Raw genomic sequence first — 17,227 nt, 5'->3', positions numbered from 1 at the left:
AACTTCTGTAATTTCATTGCTACTTCTGCTATAGTTCTAGTCTAATTCTGTACGAACTTTGCCCAGTAAAAACACTGTGAAGGTTCATTCGATTTCCGTCACTCTCACTTGTTTCCATTCCAGTAAAAGTAAAGTAAAACTGGAATCTTCGAAGAGAAGCATTTGTGTGTCTTTAAAAACAAAGTGTCTATTAGACTGGGTTTTTTTTATGATCCCTGTCTCTAGTTGTGGGACTAGAGCGTGGGACTAGCGACTCATATGTAAGAGTCACTTTAATCACCAAAGTGCAGCAACTGTTTTGGAGCAGAAACTGGAATCGTAAAATCACCAGAATTTGGGTCAAAAGATAAAATTTCAAACTCCAACCAAAGTTCTGGGCTTTGATGAAACCTATTCTTTAGCTGAAATTTCATCTTTAAGAGTGCTCTGTAGCATCAGATAACGTTGCGGATTACAAAGTTAAGGACAATATTTGCATCTGAAACCATGGAGAAATACTAATCCCAAAGAATTCAATGGCACCACTTACACTGTAGGAGCAGCGTAGGTGCCTCAGGCCCAAGACGGAGTTATCCGCCTCCAGGGCTGATGCTGATGCCCACCTGCATCTTCAGCTTGCAGCAGCCCATGGTGGCAGACAAATGGGAAAGAGCGGTGTCTGTCCCATGAGCAGCTGACTTCCAGGCGGTCTGTCCTGCCAACGCCTGGGGAAGACCAGGTCAATGGCAGGTCAGGGTGGCAGTCGGTTCTTCTCTGTTAAAACCCACCTCAGCCATTCTGTACTTGCCTTGTATTTGCTGATGTCTGAAATGCTGTCGCTAAACTGAATATGCTGTTTTCACTTGCAGCTCTGAAGCCTTTGTGGGTTGATTGCCAAGTTAATGATTTATACCTTAATGCTCCATTTAGGGCCCTCGTGTTTATCGCTCATGGCGCTGGGGAACACTGCGGCCGCTATGATGAATTGGCCCAGAGGCTGACAGGACTTAACTTGTTTGTTTTTGCCCATGACCATGGTGAGTAGCCTAAAACAGTACTTGATTTACAGCAGCTCAGGACTTTACTGACGCAAATGCCATTAACGCTACTCAGCAGTGAGAGAAGAGTTAATAAAATATTTACACCTCAGCATAAATGAGAAAGGGATCACCTGTTGCTCTGTAAAGATCTGCATATTGAGTCTGTGAAAAGCTATCCCTGTTCCTTGAGTTTTCCTCAGCCTTGTCATTGATATTATTGCTGGCACTATTTTAACCTCTGTCTAAGGATTATTTCTCTTTCACCTGTCTTTTGGGGGGTGAGGAGTTATTATCCACTGCGGAAGTGGGACTAGGAGCCACTTCTGTTGGATCCGTGCTCGTTGTCCTAAACGATCCCAGAGGGGAGGCTGAAATGACAGCGCCGCTTTCACACACGGATACAACTAGACAGCTGCACCCCTGGGACGTGGACAGGCGTGGAGACATCACAGACCTTTCTTTGGCCACATCCACAGCCCAGTAGAGGCACCGGAGCTGGCTTACACACCTCAGCTCTGACGGGAAAGCAGCCTGAGTGCACGCAAGGCTGTGATAACCCAGCAACGCCACTTCAGCCCTCAGCCGGTGGGTCTGGGCCATGCTGTGCTGTGTAGACTTACTGTCCCAGCCACTTCTGGCTTGAAGATCTCTGCTCTGTGCTCCATTCTGTGATGTAGGTATGCTGGGAATCACCACATCTCCCGCAGCACATGAACTTGGACATCCTGATAACATATTTGAACCATCTATCCTGGTTCTTTGGTAGCCTCCAGTCGCACCTGACTCTTGCAACTTCATGAATTCCTTGTGCTTGGAGGTCTTTGCTTTGTTTTTATCATTGCAGATCACTGCCTCCCTGCAAGAGTCACTCTAGATATTAGCAAAATGAATCAGTGGGATTAGTGATGGTAGTGGACAAACGGCAAGGCCAAATTCTGAGCTGACGTATTGAAATGGGATGAATCTCGGTGTAAATCTGATCTCCTTCTGGCAGATCCTCCCCTGACATTGGAAAGTATACTGCACCTCATTGGGCAGTATTCTGCACTTTACTTGGCTAAAGCTGAGTCTCAGACCTGCCCCTACATCTCCTCAAAGACAGGACTGCTGAATCTGAGCTTGAAGATCCTGAATGTGGGAGGAGTTAGAGCATGTGAGGCATTGCACCATTTAGTTTGCGAGAGGAAAGGCAAAACCTTACGGGATCCAGGTGACCAAGGCTTCCCCTCGCTTTTGCTCTCGTGACTCCCTTTCAATCACAGCACTGGATTTGATATGCAAAAATGAACCCTATAGTTGCCCTGAAAAAGGGAATACCTATCCCTCGGGACAGCTTGCAAGGAAAATAAATAAATCCCATGTGATTTTTCTGGGCAACTGATCACATGCCATATTCGGGGTGGCTTTACAGAGACATTTGACTGGTGCAGAAGTATCATTGCTGACCATATGAGTCTCCTTCTCCCACAGTATTTCTAAATGTTGATTCATTCATTTCGATATACTTCCTTCTGAGTTGGACGTAGGCTAGCAGGAGTCTGCAGTGATCCCAGCAGAAAGTGTCTCCATGCCTCTCTGTTTATCTGTATGGCGTAAAGTTCATGAGAAAGGCGATGGAACAGGCCACGTGCTGTCCACTCTGCAGCTGCCGTGAGTAGACCACAGATAATATATACAAAAAGTTACTGAACTCCAGGACACAGAAGCAATTTGTTCAGAGCCACCATGGGCCTACGAGCGACTGCGGTTGCTCACTGTGCATGCTTAATGTCGTGCCTTAGTTCCTCATTCCCTTGAAACTTGATAAAGGTTTTAAGAAGTACAGTTAAAATAACGATATTTGAAGGAACAAACCTAGAAGGAATGATAAAACATTGTATTTATTGCGTGTATTTGATACAGAGAATGCCTCTTCTATTGATGGCGAAGGGCCTTTGGGGTGAAGGTTCCTGTCAGGCAAAGTTTTAGTTCTGTATAAAGAGGCCGTTACCTGCTCTCTTTTTCCTCGAATATCTTTTTGACTAGAGAAGCATAAATATTTCATGGTTTCTTTCTGTAGACTGATGTTGCTGGATTAATTAGTTCACTTCAGTTAGTACAAATCTGGTTGCTCGGGTCAATTAACAACTTCATTCTCCCTGTCAAACCTACAGTTCTCTTTGTAAAGTCAGTTTGCTTTTTCTTCATCAGCAACGGGGAGAGGGTAAAGCGGAACCCAAAAGCAGAACAATCGAAACACAGTTGTGTTGCACAAAGAGCGAATTTAACTGAGCCTGGATTCGCTGTAAGTTAGAAAGACAATTAACGTATTTTAGGGTCTGTAAAATAATCTTTGCACCTAGAGAGGTACGCAGTGAGGATAAACTTTGTGTGGTGGAATGTGGCCTGAGCTGGACACCAGTGAGAGCTGAAGGACGTAAACACCTCCATTCCCAAATTTGCTGGGATCACACTGGGAATTTTATAGCCTTCCTCCACCATTTTGTCCATTCCAAATCATGTCACCAGTGTGTTCCTGCTTTTTGTCCCGTCCTTTGGATATCTTTGGGTAATATTAATTATTCAGTTGTGTTTGTTTGCAAAATAATTGCTTTCTGTGCCCCATGTCTTACGGTGGCTCTTAGTCTTATGAGCTTGTCATAGATTTCCCAACCTGGACTTTTATTCTGATTCTGGTATTCTCATGGATGAAATTCCCAATATAGGCGCATTATCCATGAGATTATTAATGCAGTTCCACGGCGTGGCTAGCATGATTTCCCAAATGAGTTGGGAAGTTACTAGGGCTGCAGTCTGCGTGACTTGACTGATTTATATTGTGTCTATCCTTCAGTCAAAAGAAGGAAAAACAATTTCCATTTATATTGCTGAGTCTGTAGGAGCTTACGCGCTGGCTGTAAATCTTGCCGAAGGCTGCTCTGCACCACGGCTCCCTGTTACCCAAGGCTTCAGCAAATCGGCTGGCACTTCACAGAGCAACGGTATTCACCCAAATGTGTGTCTTAGCGTTGCCCCGTATAAAGTGTCACTGGTTTAGTTCTCTTAGCATGTCATTTACTCTTTTGGGTAGTTCATAGTAATCCCAAGACTGCTGGACCTCATAGGTATGTATTAGAAATTTTCCACGGTGGTGGTGAAAATTTAATTCCAGAAGACCTCTTAACCCTGCATCTAATATTGTTAAACTGCTTTGTTGTATATCAGTCCCACGAAAGAGGAAAATGGTATTTCTTTCTAACGCAGCATTTTTTTCTGTGGTCTCTTACACGGTGCTTTGAATGGTCAGGTGACAGTTTCCCATGGTTTCTGGGTTTGCTTGGCGTGCAGCTTCGTGAAGGCAGAGTTAAGGCTCCTGGGACGACCTTGCTGTACATTTCTGCAAGTTTTAGATATTTTAAAATGACATCTCACCTTTTCAATTTCTCTTCTATACTACTATTCCTTTATTATGGCAACACTTTTTCAATTTCTTTTCTATATTACTATTCCTTTATTATGGCAACATTCTGATGACAGAAAAAAAGAGACAGGCAAACATATTAGGTTATTGGCAATCAATTTAGGAAAGCCCTCTTAGAAGGAATACCCGTGGGAGAATCATCAAAGTGGAGTGATATTGTAATTTTTCAGTCAGTCACAGGCAGATTGCAGCTCCGTTAGCTAGAATGCAGTATTTTTAGGGATCTGTAAAGCTGAGAGCCAAGGAAAATGAGAATAAAGGATAGAGAATGTGGCTTTGTTTTCTCACACCAAGCATTTTCAGTTGGTAAAGCACATGATGTTCCAGCTATCCTCATCTCTCTTCCTGTAACATCTCATTTGCTGACATCTTATTCTCTATGGTTGCATTACATGGCCAGAGCCCAGAACAACCGCAGTTTCACCTTCAGAACTACGTGTCAACTAACAGCAGTTACAAAGCATTTCCAAGATGCAAGGGCCACAAAAATTCATTTACTTCTCTCCTACACTCTTCAACAGCAGTGGCCCTGACCCTCTTGGGTCTTGCTGGACTTGCTGGTGCTTCTTACGGGTAATGGGGCTGTCTTACGGGAAGATGAGGAAGGTGAAATACTTAGCCCTTAGCCCTGGCAGCAGTTCCTAGCCCTTAGATTTGCTTGATGACAGCCCCTCCGACGTCCCTCTCTCTCCAGACAGAATAAAACCTCTACCTGTCCTGGTACGTGGAGACCTCCGGCTCTTTGACCCTCTTTGAAGCTGTTGAATTTCCCCACTCTCGAGTTATGTGTAACGTCAGATCAAAGCAAAGGGAAAGGTTGCCGCTCTATCAGCTTATTCATATTCCTTAGATGTTTCTAACTGAAGTTCAGCTTTCTTTTTCAGCCCCGCTGCTGCTTCGTGTGTGGTGAGCATTTCTGATGGGTTAGCAGGTCCCTCTTAGACACCTACTGCTGCTTGTGCTCCCCATTAATTTTCTCACTGTTTTCTCTATTTGACAAAGCACTTATTTCTAAGCAGCAGAAAATAGCTGGAGCGGAGATTTTTAAATGCATCAAATATTAGCTGTTTTGGTTTTGGTTTTTTTTGGTTTTTTTTCCAAGTGATTGCTATGTTGTTCTTGCAACTGTTAAAAGACCATTTTGTTGATGAGAACAGAAGGCTTTTATTTATTCATAGCGCTGGGAAGGATTGATCTACACAGAAAGGTTAAAAAGGACTAAACATGGTAAAACTGGGAGGGGGGGGAAATGACTAAGAAGGATGTCAGCATTAATAAGAGCAAGAATTAGGGTGGCGCTGCCAGTGAGAAGTAACAGCTCGGGCAGACCAGGGCGAGGGAGAGCGGCGCTCCCCGATGATGTGATCAGGCAGGCTTCAGGGCCATCTCCAGGGATGGAGTCGGGAAAGCCTCGGCAAGCGTTACTCAGAGCTGGTTTGCTCGCAGGGCAGCACAACCCTTCCCCGGTGGCTGTTAGGGAAGGCTGGGCGTGGGACCGCTTACCCGTAGCAACCTCTTCTCTTTCTGCTTCCCCTGACTGACTCTACCTCGCCAGAGCGGGCGAAGGTTAGACTGCTGTTCTGCAGAGGCATAGCAAAGAGTGGCGCTCATTGTTTTGACAGGAGGCTTACAATGGGTTGTGGGCATTTTTTTTTTTTATTTTTTTTTTTTTGCTAGAGAAGGGCCCCTGGCTTTCAGCGTAACACGCGAACACCACTGGAAATAAAATCTTCTCTATGCAGTACTGGAAATAACCACGGGTAGCTGTGGCTGTGTTGGTATAAGGACACAGGTGAAGGAAGGAAGGAAGATTTGAAGCTAGAAGAGATATCTTTCATTAGATTGACTGTGGTTTGGCCTGATTTAAAAAAAAAGGCAAGCTTTAGAATATGAGAGAATTACCTTAAATCTGAATTATCTGAGAATGTAAAGATACCATTCTGAAAGTAATACAGTTACTTGTTGGGATCATTTAGTTTTAAGGATAAATATCTTTAAAACAATTTTCATGGCAGTGGTATAAATACCTAACAAAATGTAATTCTGTGGAAGAGGGACATGGGTTAGTGGTGGCTTTGGCAGTGTTAGGTTGATGGTTGGACTCGGTGGTCTTAAAGGTCCCTTCCAACCTAGACGATTCTGATTCTATGACGCATTAGTATTTGCAGGAGTGCAAAATGACTGTTCTCCCCCTTCTCATCCATGCCCCCGCAGCAGGAAGAACCTCACACAGAACTGGGATTTGCTCGCACGTGAAGTTGCACAACCTGAACCATACCAGCAGCCATACCCTGAGCAGCTGGATCGCCACGGATGGGCTCGTCCTTGGACAGATGCTGTCCTTGGCTTAGGGAATAGAATATAGGACTAGTCGTGTATCTGTATTACTGCGTCCTCTTTCGGGCTTTTTCTGAAGTCATGAAAGCTGTTCTCGCAGAAGTTCATAGTGCTGCCCAGCCCCATGCATAAGGACAGGCCCTGAACCTACTGCATGCTGCAGGCAGAGCTCCCGCCACAGGGTAGGCTGGCGGGCAGTGGGATCTGCACTCCTGCAAAACCAGAGCGTTTCCCACGCACAGGCGTCGGGGCAGCGGTGGAAAACGCCGTTAGAGTTCACAGAGGGGAGTGGTGGCTGCGAGGGCAGGAGGAGAGTCAGAGCCAGCTGTCAGGTCGAGTTCCCCTCGCTCCCTGTGTACTTCCTCCGCATAAAACTCCACTTTTCAAGAGTCAAGAAAACTCTTTCTTTTAATATTTTTACTAACGGTTCCAATCTGAAGACTCCTAGCCCATTCATGTTTGTCAAATGAGGACTGCTGCGGGGGCAGTTGCCGCTGATAGTTCATTAGGATTGTCAAGCAAAGAAGAAGGAAGTTCTTCGGAGCTTCAGATTAAACTCTGCAAGTACATTCCCTATGGGGAAATTAGCCCTTTTGTTCTTCAAATTATCTCAGCTTGTCTGTCTTTCAGTCTTTTATGATAATTCATTTGGAGCAGAGAGAGAGGTGATTAATCTGTCCCACCACGATACAAGTGTATGGACGTAAATCTTTGCGCGTACAGCTCTGAAAACTGCTAAATTGAAAGCTCATGACAGAGCAAAACCAATGGGAATATAAAGGAACACTTAAACGATTCTTTGACCCTTGGTCCATGTCAAGTGTCATATGGACCTGTGAGCCCTGTCTGGAATTCATCCGTTCTCCCCTTTTAACCCGGGGGAAGACTGAGTCGTAAAGGTGGCCGCGACGTCAAAAGCGGGCAGTGATGTCGGCTGCATGGCGCGTGGGTGGAGAGGGAAACCGAAGGGACAGACCAGAGAAGAGCCATGCTGGTCTGCCCCACCTCTCACGCTCTCTCTTTTGATCGCCCTCCATAGGTTCCTCTTAGCAGGAGGATCCCGGAGGAGATGGCTCTTTGGCCTGGCTGGCAGAGTGCTGCCAGTGATTTTTTATCCCTGTTTTGACTCCGTATTCAGTACGGTCCCAAGCCAGCCTTGCTCTCCCGAGCCTTTCCTTCTCCAGATGTTGAATGAAGGTAGCAGCCAGGCTTATCTGCCTTCCAGGGCAGCGGTGAGGAATGCTTAGCATGTGTGGGGCACGCAGGAGGTGAAACCACAGAGTGTAACTGCAGGGTGAGAGTTCAGATACTGCCAGTACTCCCTGTAATTCCTTAGGCGGTGAGAAAACTCTGAGAACCTGGAGCAAAGTCCTCCTATAAAACAAATAGCTACTGAGTAAACTTCCTTCTGCCACCCTTTGCTAACTCCTGGATCGATTGTGGGGATTCTCACATAAAGTGGGGCTGCAGTGTGCCCTTCTCCCAACACAGACGTGAATTCTGAACTTGAAGACCAAAAAGCAAAATTAACTCGAGGTGAACTGGGAGACCAGCCTCTCCGCCGCTGATGAGCTCCAGCCAAAGTGAAACCAGTCGCTTCTCACCTCCAGCCTTCCTGGAGTGACGGCTGGTCTTGTAGCATGGGATCTCAGGGCAGCAGTCACAGCTTGCTCGGGAAGACAGGTCATTCCGTTTGAGCCTTTTTGAAGTTACAGGAAAAATTATTCATACTGCTAAAAGATGCATCTTTCCCCCTGCATTGGACAAGACCTCCCAGAGGGGCCACGTCTCGTGTCAGAAAAAGTGGTCTGGATACACCTCCTATAACACAGTGATGCGGAAATGGGCCTCTAATTGTATAGGAACACAGTGTAGCCCAAGGGGAGCATCCTGGGGCACAACAGGCAATTTTAAGTACTTGGAGATGGGCTTTATTAAATGGAGGTGTGGACACTATGATTGTTGTTTTTGAGCAGCTCGTTACAGACCTCTGCAGCCCAGTCTTGCTCTGGTGAAGTCATCTCAGCAGTGATTCTGCCGCTTCGGCGCTCGCCCTTCATCCCCACTGGGATCACACAGCCCCGAATCCCTGCCTGACTTTCAGGGTAGTGAGCAGTGTCTCCGTTTGAAGAGAGAACTACACACCAGCAAGAAGACACCAGGTGAATCATGAAAGCAAATAACCTCCAGTGTCTCGTGCTCTAGAGTAAGCCACAAGCTGGGACTTGGAAATGCAAGTGTGGCTTTTATTTTGTTTGCCGTGTGACGGCAGATGAAACAACGCTGTCGAGGCAGGAAGCAGCCAGACCACGGCACACTAGAAGAGGCGGTGAGGCTGCACGCAGCTGACGTATCTGACAGAGCGCACAGAAGCCGCAGTGGAGTGTTTTCCTTAAAACATTTGGGTTAGGAAAGGGGCAGGGGATACGCAGAGGTGTTTCCCCTCCACTCAGGGGACGAGTCTTTCTTTGTTTCAGGGACTTCCCAAGAGTAATACTGGAGCCATGCTGATGCAAAAGTGGGGAAAACGTGGTCCTGCGCTTATCTTTTAGGCGAAGGGGTTCAGAAACTGTGAGGACTGGATACACCTTTAGCTCAGACCCATAGGAGCAAGAGCACCTGACATCAGACATGTAGTGTCAGCTAATGTGTGCTATGAAAACATATCAAATCAAACCTGGGACGCTCAAAGCAATCTATTTATCTGACCAATTTTATTTTTTTTAAGTCATATTTAATTGTGGTATAACCAGTGTTATAAGACAGGCAGATAAGTTCCGTGCTATGACCCAGAGCTGGATGCAGGCGTTTTTTGGATGGGGAGGAAGGCAATGCAGATGCTCCTTCATCACTGCCCCTACGTGTGGACAGTGCTAGGTGATCGTGTTGGACTGCAGTAAAGATTGCAAAAGAATGGTTATGGTTTCCTCAGTTACTCTGGAGCACTTACTGTGCTCCTTCCAACCGCTCAGCCATTTCCCCACTGCTGTAGATCCACCCTGTAACAATAGATCGTTGAATAAACAACAACATATCATCCGGCCGAACAGGATCTTTGGCTCGGGACCTGGGCTTGCTCTTGATGCAGCAGAGGTGTGGGTCTGAGCTCCGAGTGAAGCAGAGCTGGGACACCCTTGACTCCAGCCTTGCCCCATCCACCTTCTGGCACGAGCCGTTCTCTTTCCTCGCTGCCTCAGGTGATGAGAAGAAGGTGCTACAGAGGCAGCTCCTCTGGCTTTGCTGCAAGCCCACTTCATGAGGGAATCCCTTTTGGGGCACACTGGGGTCTGAGGAGCTGGCTTTTTACTCTGGAAGAAGCGGGCCGTGCAGTCTGCCCTAGTTCTCCTAATTATTCCCTGCTTACTAATGAGCAGAGGGAGAAATGTCAGTGGGTCATTCCATGAGATAGTACATCTTCTCAGCAGCTGCTTCTTGAACAAAGCCCCGCTGTTGGCCTTCACACAAGGAGGCGTGAGGCTGTAACAAGGGCCCGCAGTGAGAGGGGACACAGCCACAGAAAGAACAGAGTGCTCCCTTTTGAGCACAACGACTCCGAGCGTGGAGCTGTGGGCACTGGCCACCTTCCAGACCCTGTTCCTCAACCTGTCACTGTTAACTGTTAGCGGACAGGCGGCACGGCGGAGGAGAGACATGTCACTCATTCGGGGAACTTAAAAGGCTTCCTTCTCCCCATGAGGGCTGAGTCCTTCTTCTGGCTTCCCTTCCGTGACTCTGCCTCTCAGATGAGAGATGCCCTCTGTGATAAAGAGGAGCGGGCCACTACATTTCTGTCGGGTGCCAATAATGTTGTGACTAAGTGATAGGAATTTTGGACGAGTGGTCCTGGTAATCAGGAGTAAAACATCCTTTATTTGGACAAAGGGTTCACTTTGGTGACTCGGGGAAACTAAAGAGGAAATAGCCTTGACTGAACTGAGTTCATTTTGTTTTACAACCTGTTGTTTTATTGTCTCAAAGATCTGTGCAATTGTCATCTGTACTCATTCTTTAAACATATAAATCAATCCCCACATCAAGGGTGAAATTCTGCTTTCACAGCTGCTCAGATAAATCCAGGATAAGTCCGTCACCGTGTCAGAAAGCAGGTTCAGGCGTGTAACTTGTAACTGCGTTTCCTAGTAGCGAAGGGGAGTTGGCAACCTCGCGTGATGTTTTCAACAGCTTACTTGCTCTCCCATAACCAGCTTTGCTAGCTGTGGGAGTAGGTCTGCATGCAAGATGGTTGAGGGTAGAAGGACAAGGACCAGATTGTTATTAAAGAGCTAAGGCTGAGAGAACAGATCGTTTCATGTTGCTAGCTATGTCTGTTATCTGGGGCTATTGGACAGACATCAAACTTGCTTCAAACTTTGTTCCAGGGTTCATTTCCTTCACTGACATCCATGACAGGACATTAGCTCATGTCAGCAAGGGCTTTGGCCTCAAGATGTGTCAGAGGAATCTGTATTCTTTAATGGGGAAGTTAATAAGTAGATGTTGCATATACTATCAGTGGACCTTTTTCATTAATGGCATGGATGACGGGATGCAGAGTACTTTCAGCAAGTCTACAGGGGTACCAAAGTGTGGAAAGCGAGCATATGCTGCAAGGCTGCTACTCCCAGCGACCTTGACAGGCTGCAGAGATGGACTGGCAGGCACCTCAGGAAGTTTTAACAAAGGCGCTTGTGAAGTTCTGCATCTGGGGTGGAGTAACCCCATTCCACATTAAAGGGGGGGCGCTGAATGAATAGAAAGCAGCTTTGCAGAAAAGGACTTGGGGGTCCTTGCAGACAAGTTGAACATGGGTCAACAGTGTGACCTCGTGGTGGAGGCGGCCACCACATACTGAGCTGTATTGGAAAGATTATAGCCAGCAATTCAAGAGAAGCGATTATTCTCTCCCATTCAGCATTTTTGAGACCACATCTGAAGCACTGGGTCCAATTTGCTCCCCAGTAAAAGGAAAACATTGACATACTGGATCAAGGCCAGAGGAGGGCTGTCAAAACAATTAGGGTACTGGAGAACAAGATGTACGAGGAGAGGCTGATAAAACTGGGTTTATTTAGCCTTAGAAGAGAAGGCTAAGAGGGGATCTGATTGCTGTCTACAAGTCCGTAGTGGGAGCGTGTCGAGACAGCACAGCCCGACTCTTCTTGGAGGCGCACGGTGATGGGATGAGAGGGAACCGACACAAGTCACAGCATGAGAAATCCCAGTTAGATACATGGGAAAGTTTTCACCATGAGGGCAGTCAAAAGCTGGAGCAGGACCCAGAGAGACAGGGAAATCTTTAGTCGTGGAGATATTTAAAGCTCAACAAGGCCCTGAACAACCTGATTGAATGGGAATCACTTTGAGTAGGGGCTAGAACTAGATAATCTCCGTATGTCCCTTCCAGCCTCAATTATTCTTTATGAACTAAAGAACATCCTAGCTGCTAGCACTTGGGATGTTGCTTCCAAAATTAAAGCACAGGGGGTTTTGAAATGGGTGGAGAAATGACCCTCTTAAAAGCAGACTTTAATGGTATCTACAATTAGAAACCGTTTCATCTTCAGGGAGATGCTTTTTGATGTCTTTTCACAGTGAGAAAAAGGAAGCGTGTTTAACTTTCACCTTTACGGGGACAGTTTTTCCATAGCAACAGCATTTCATTAATGTGACTAGCTTTCCTATTGTTTATTTGTCAGATGTGTCTAATTTGGAGGAGGTTGTTTCAGAAGCTAATTACCGATAATTCCTATAAATGTATCTTCATACAGGTGTGGAGTTTGTCATCCTATTGAGTTACAAATGACTGTTCCAATTTACTGAGCACCGTTTGAAAAGTACAGAAGAAAATACATTTTGTGCACATAACTCCTGTTGGATTAAGACATGGTCTGGTTTCCATCAATACCTTTTCAGATAGATAACGGGAGCCAAAGGAGCACAGTCCATCTCAGTTAGTGTCTAGTTCAGGACTAACCTGGAGGAACGGCCTTCCTAAGGAGTGTGGTTTCAAAGAGAGCTCTTATTTGCACCGAACAAAGGCAAAGGACAGGCAGCTTTGCAAAGAGAAGTAAAAGGTATAACCAGCCAACAAATGGCCTAAACCTGCCATTTCATCTTCATTTTTAATGCACTTTGCGCCCTACCTGCATTGGAAACCACTGAATAAAATTGCTCTTGCTGAACTGAGCAGCTGCGGTGTCAGGGGAATTATCCGCTAAAGCAAGCAAAACTTTTCAAAACTTCAAATGGGAGAACTGAGTTTCCTTACCACATAAGTAGGGGTCTGAAGTCATGGGAGGGCTCGCTTAAGGTCCGTGCACTTGCGTGCTTTCAGCAGAACTGGCAGCCTCAGCCCGTTTTTCACCAAACGCTGCTATTAACAGATTCCCCGGGCCTGCCCCAGGCAAACCTAGCGCACCGTGTTTGTCAGTGCATTGTAAAATGCCGTGAGCTGCCACAGGCTCTGAACCAGCAACAGGTTCCTTCCCAGTGAGGTGTCAGCCCCCCACAGCTTCGCAGTCTTCGGTGGGCGTCCCTCTTAGGCCGGGTTGAGTGTTGGAGCTGACATTGCCTTGCCAAAATAAAGGCGCAGGAGCCACCCATATACTGCTTTTTGCACTTTGTAGTTTTCCCGTTCGTTGCTTGGTTGTTTATTTGCTCATTCATAAAGCGTGGCGTGTTGCTGTAGAGCTGATGTGCCTGATTCAAATTGGGGGATTTCCTCCATAAAGGACCAGCCCTGTTGGTTTTCCGGGGTGTAGCTCGATTTGTGACAGACCATGAGCCCTTTTAAGGGACTGTTTCACAAGTCGTCAAACTAATGGACATCCTTCATCTCAAAAAAGCTGCAGAGACCTTTTAAAAAACCAAAACATTCTCTAGCAGTGACTGCAAACACGACATTGAATATTGCAGCAACAAGCCACAGAAGCAAAGTAGACAATGGACGAGGGGAAAATTCATCCTTTTTTGATTCTCATATTCAGATTCTGCCCTTTTTAATCGGTCAGGGTGTTGCAGGGAAACATATTTGGTTACCATTTTTGGTGTTTTCAGTTAATCCTGTTCCTCCTATTGCACATTCATTCCGAATGCGAAACAGGACATTTCTTTGTTTATTAAAACATACTTATTAGGAGCGCAGACAGGAAGACACTCCCTGGGTTATCTGGTCTTTTGTTCCTGCAAATACCATCCCCGAGTCTTTTTCACAAATGTTTTTAAGCACGTTTGGTTGCCAGCAAACGCTGTTCCCGCTGAGCATGCCGTTCCAGGCTCTTGCTCCTCTGATTCTTAGAAACTTCTCACTTTTTGTCCCCGTGTTGTTTTGACCACTTTAGGGCTGTATGTTTCAGTGCCAATGTTTTTCTCTTCTCCCTCTAGTAGTTACCCACAGTGTGCTAGTTAAGAGCGTTTCTCTTTTGGTCTCGCACGTTGTCTGCGGAGCCTGGCAGAGCGTTAACATTAACTGACGTCTCTCCCTTATGTACCACGAAGCCCTTGGACCATTCCTGGTTCTGCCTCTCCTTCCCCCGTCAGGCATCCGGCACATCCCGTATGTGCCAGACACCCTCAGCTTCGCCTCTTGCCCCTTCAGGGATGGTGCCAGCGTGTGCTTCCAGCTCAGCACTGCAGCTTCTCTTTAATTCCAGAACGCCTTTAATTTAAAGCCATGTTTATAACGTAATTCTTAGCAGTTTGGGGCTTTATTTCTTAATTGCTTGAGCTCCACGTCTCCACACACAGCATACACGCTTGCACCCTCTGAAGGTGGTCGCTAAATGTCACTAACTTTGGCGGGGCCAGGATTTGACTCATGGGTTTTAAGGTTGTTTTTCCTATTTTAGAAAGAAGCTAACATGTCTTGGGCTGTTGCTTTAGAGAAGAAACGATCAGTTTAGCTGATAAAGGAGCGTACAGGGAACTGTGAGGATCACGGTTGGTAATTTGGGAAAATGATTTTAGAATCTTAAACAAATTAATCTTCATAATTGAAAACCTCTGGCAGTGTGATCCTCTTCGTTTCCGAGTCCGTTAGTAAAGCAGAACATCTGGTTAGCCTCTGGTTCACTCTCCAACCCAGAGGAGATTTTCCAGCGTCACAGTAACATTCCTTCCAGCCTTGAGCATCTTTCTTCTTTATAAAACCAAAATGAGGATTGCAAAAGATGCCACAAAACCTGTGGCCGGCTGGAAGAATTCTTATCTGAAGGTGTGTGGAGCCCACTCTGAAGCTTTCTGTGCAGTCTGGCTGTCAGGGAGCTGGTCGCAGCGGAGGTGGTTCGGTCTCGTGATGCACCAAGACATAGAATGAGAACTCGTCAACCCATTTCTGTAAGCAACAGCCAGCCCTCAGGTGATAGCGTAACTTGGTCTGTGCCAGCTGTGGCCAAATTTTAGTGACCTGAACTAGAAAAGCTTTTTTGCTCGGTATTCTGAAGACTTCCCTGGATTTCACATAGCTTTAGGTCTGGCCTGTGGTCCGTTATATTTCAGTAGACCAGCAGTTCTAGTAGCCACGGATCTCTCTTGCAGGTAGCCCTTCCCATTACTCACAGGATCAACCCTGTATGATTCAGATCAGGATGCGGCTCGTTACGCGTGGCAGTAGTAGACTGTGCGAGAAGGTGTTTGGAAGCCCCCACTCAGCTCTGCCACAGGTTCCTCGTGGATCTCAGGAAAAACACTTCACCTCACCACATCTCAGTTTACTCATGGCAAAACGCGAACGTGCCACCAGCCCACTTCCAGAGAGCTTGCAGACGAACAGCCCTGAGCTCCAAGAATGCAAAACTGTTACTGTGAATGGCTCTTCGCAGGCTGAGAGGAAGATTCAGCCAGTGAAGAGAGCAGCTTAGAATAAAATATCTCACCAATATTAAAAGGCACGAGGCATAAAAATAACAAAGGTTAAATTGCAACCATATAGTGTTTTCTTATGTCCAAATGCTAAGGATTTGCTTGCGGAACTGCTAAGGAATGGGGTTGTGGGTGGAAAACAAACAATCGCATGTCAGATAATTACATGCTGGTTGAGTAGTTTGGGGGCTGCATGTCCTTGGACTGAATTTGCATTCAGGATTGCACCTGGAAACTTGACCACTTCACAAACCATGCGGAAAAGTTATTCTGTACCAGCTAAGCCTGTGCTTTACTCCACCCTCTGTCAGTATTGCCCCATCAGTCGGAATAAGCTGATTTAACCACAAGGTGAGATTTCCTACAGCGTTAAAACTAACGCCGCAGAGCCTGTCCTCTGGCACTCGGGGGTTAATTTCACTGAAGAGACCGTCTGCAGATTCAGTTCGTGGGGAAAGCTGTAATACCCACAGCATCTCTAATGCTGGGATTTATTCAGGGCTTGGCAGCACTCTCCAATTTGAGAATCCTTGTTTAGCTTCGAAAATAGTTTTAAAGAAAAAAATGCTGAATTGTAGATCGTACAAAGACTAACGCTCTTGACCCTGATGCCTTAAAATTGGCGTTCTCCACGCTGCGCTGATTTTCTGGTTCTGAATTTGTCAAAGACAAAGCGTGCCGGGAGCCCCTGGCGGTTTGGCTAAGGCTGAGGAGCTAAGCGGCCGGCCCCGCAGTGGTGCCAAGTTCATGCTCGGCTGGGGGAGGGAGAGGAGGCCGGGGGCTGCCCTGAACCCAGACTGCCTGGTAGGACCCGTTATTTTGATGACAGTCCCCTGCCTTTTCATCCGCCTTGCACCTATCCTGCCCAGGTTTGTGAGGAGGACTTTCTCTGAGCTGCGAAACGCGCCCTTGCTGACCGATAGCGAAGTAGCTCGCGCAGCCCAAGAGCAGTGTACAGGTCCGTAACCTTCAAGGGCTCAACGCTTGTGCCTCTCTGGTGTTTACCCAAGCGCAGAGCTGGCAGCCAGTGTTCATTGTCTACTGCCAACCAGCCACGGTTTGGAATGAGTGATGGAGCGCACAAAGCAATAACCTGCCTGCTTGATCCTGACTTGTTTGGTAAACGTACACGTAGTGAGGATTTCAGAGTTGCAGGGGGAAGAGTTACAGAGAAAAGGGTATCGAGTGCTAAAAAGCGGCTGAAACAGTAACACTGAAATCAGTCTCTACCAAGAAAGGACAACAGCTTTTGCTGCAAGACGAAATTAGTGGAGCTATTTTCTGCCACGCTGCCTTCCCCGTGACTTTCCCCGTTGCACCATCTAAATACCACCCAGCCGTGAGCCAACTGGCAGCCGTGGGACTCGGCTCTGGCAGGGTTGTCCCACCCAGGAGTGCTCCCTGCCGGACCTGCCTCATCAGGAGGGTTTTTTTCTTAATTGTGGTTGCTGGGAAAAGCAGGTCCCGGTCAGGTCTGGTAGGGTTTGAGTGAGCTATAGCTCTGTGTGGATGTAGCCTGTTAAAAAAGAAAACAAAACAAAACAAAACAAGC

The 17,227-nt window shown here is 46.6% G+C and overlaps 1 protein-coding gene across 3 annotated transcripts in view; it reads left to right on the top strand.

Moving 5' to 3' along the window:
* MGLL (monoglyceride lipase) overlaps nt 1-17,227 on the top strand; it is a 109,732-nt gene that overhangs the window by 64,450 nt on the left and 28,055 nt on the right. For all 3 annotated transcript variants that reach the window (XM_063348297.1, XM_063348300.1, XM_063348298.1), the window contains one exon: nt 910-1,016. In XM_063348297.1, coding sequence (XP_063204367.1) covers nt 910-1,016 — 107 coding nt within the window. The remainder of the gene's footprint in view (nt 1-909; nt 1,017-17,227) is intronic.

This window comes from Chroicocephalus ridibundus, chromosome 10 (genome assembly GCF_963924245.1).
Source record: "Chroicocephalus ridibundus chromosome 10, bChrRid1.1, whole genome shotgun sequence".
Taxonomy (NCBI): Eukaryota; Metazoa; Chordata; class Aves; order Charadriiformes; family Laridae; genus Chroicocephalus; species Chroicocephalus ridibundus.
The sequence above is the reverse complement of the archived record's forward strand: the minus strand, read 5'-3'. Positions and strand labels throughout refer to the sequence as shown.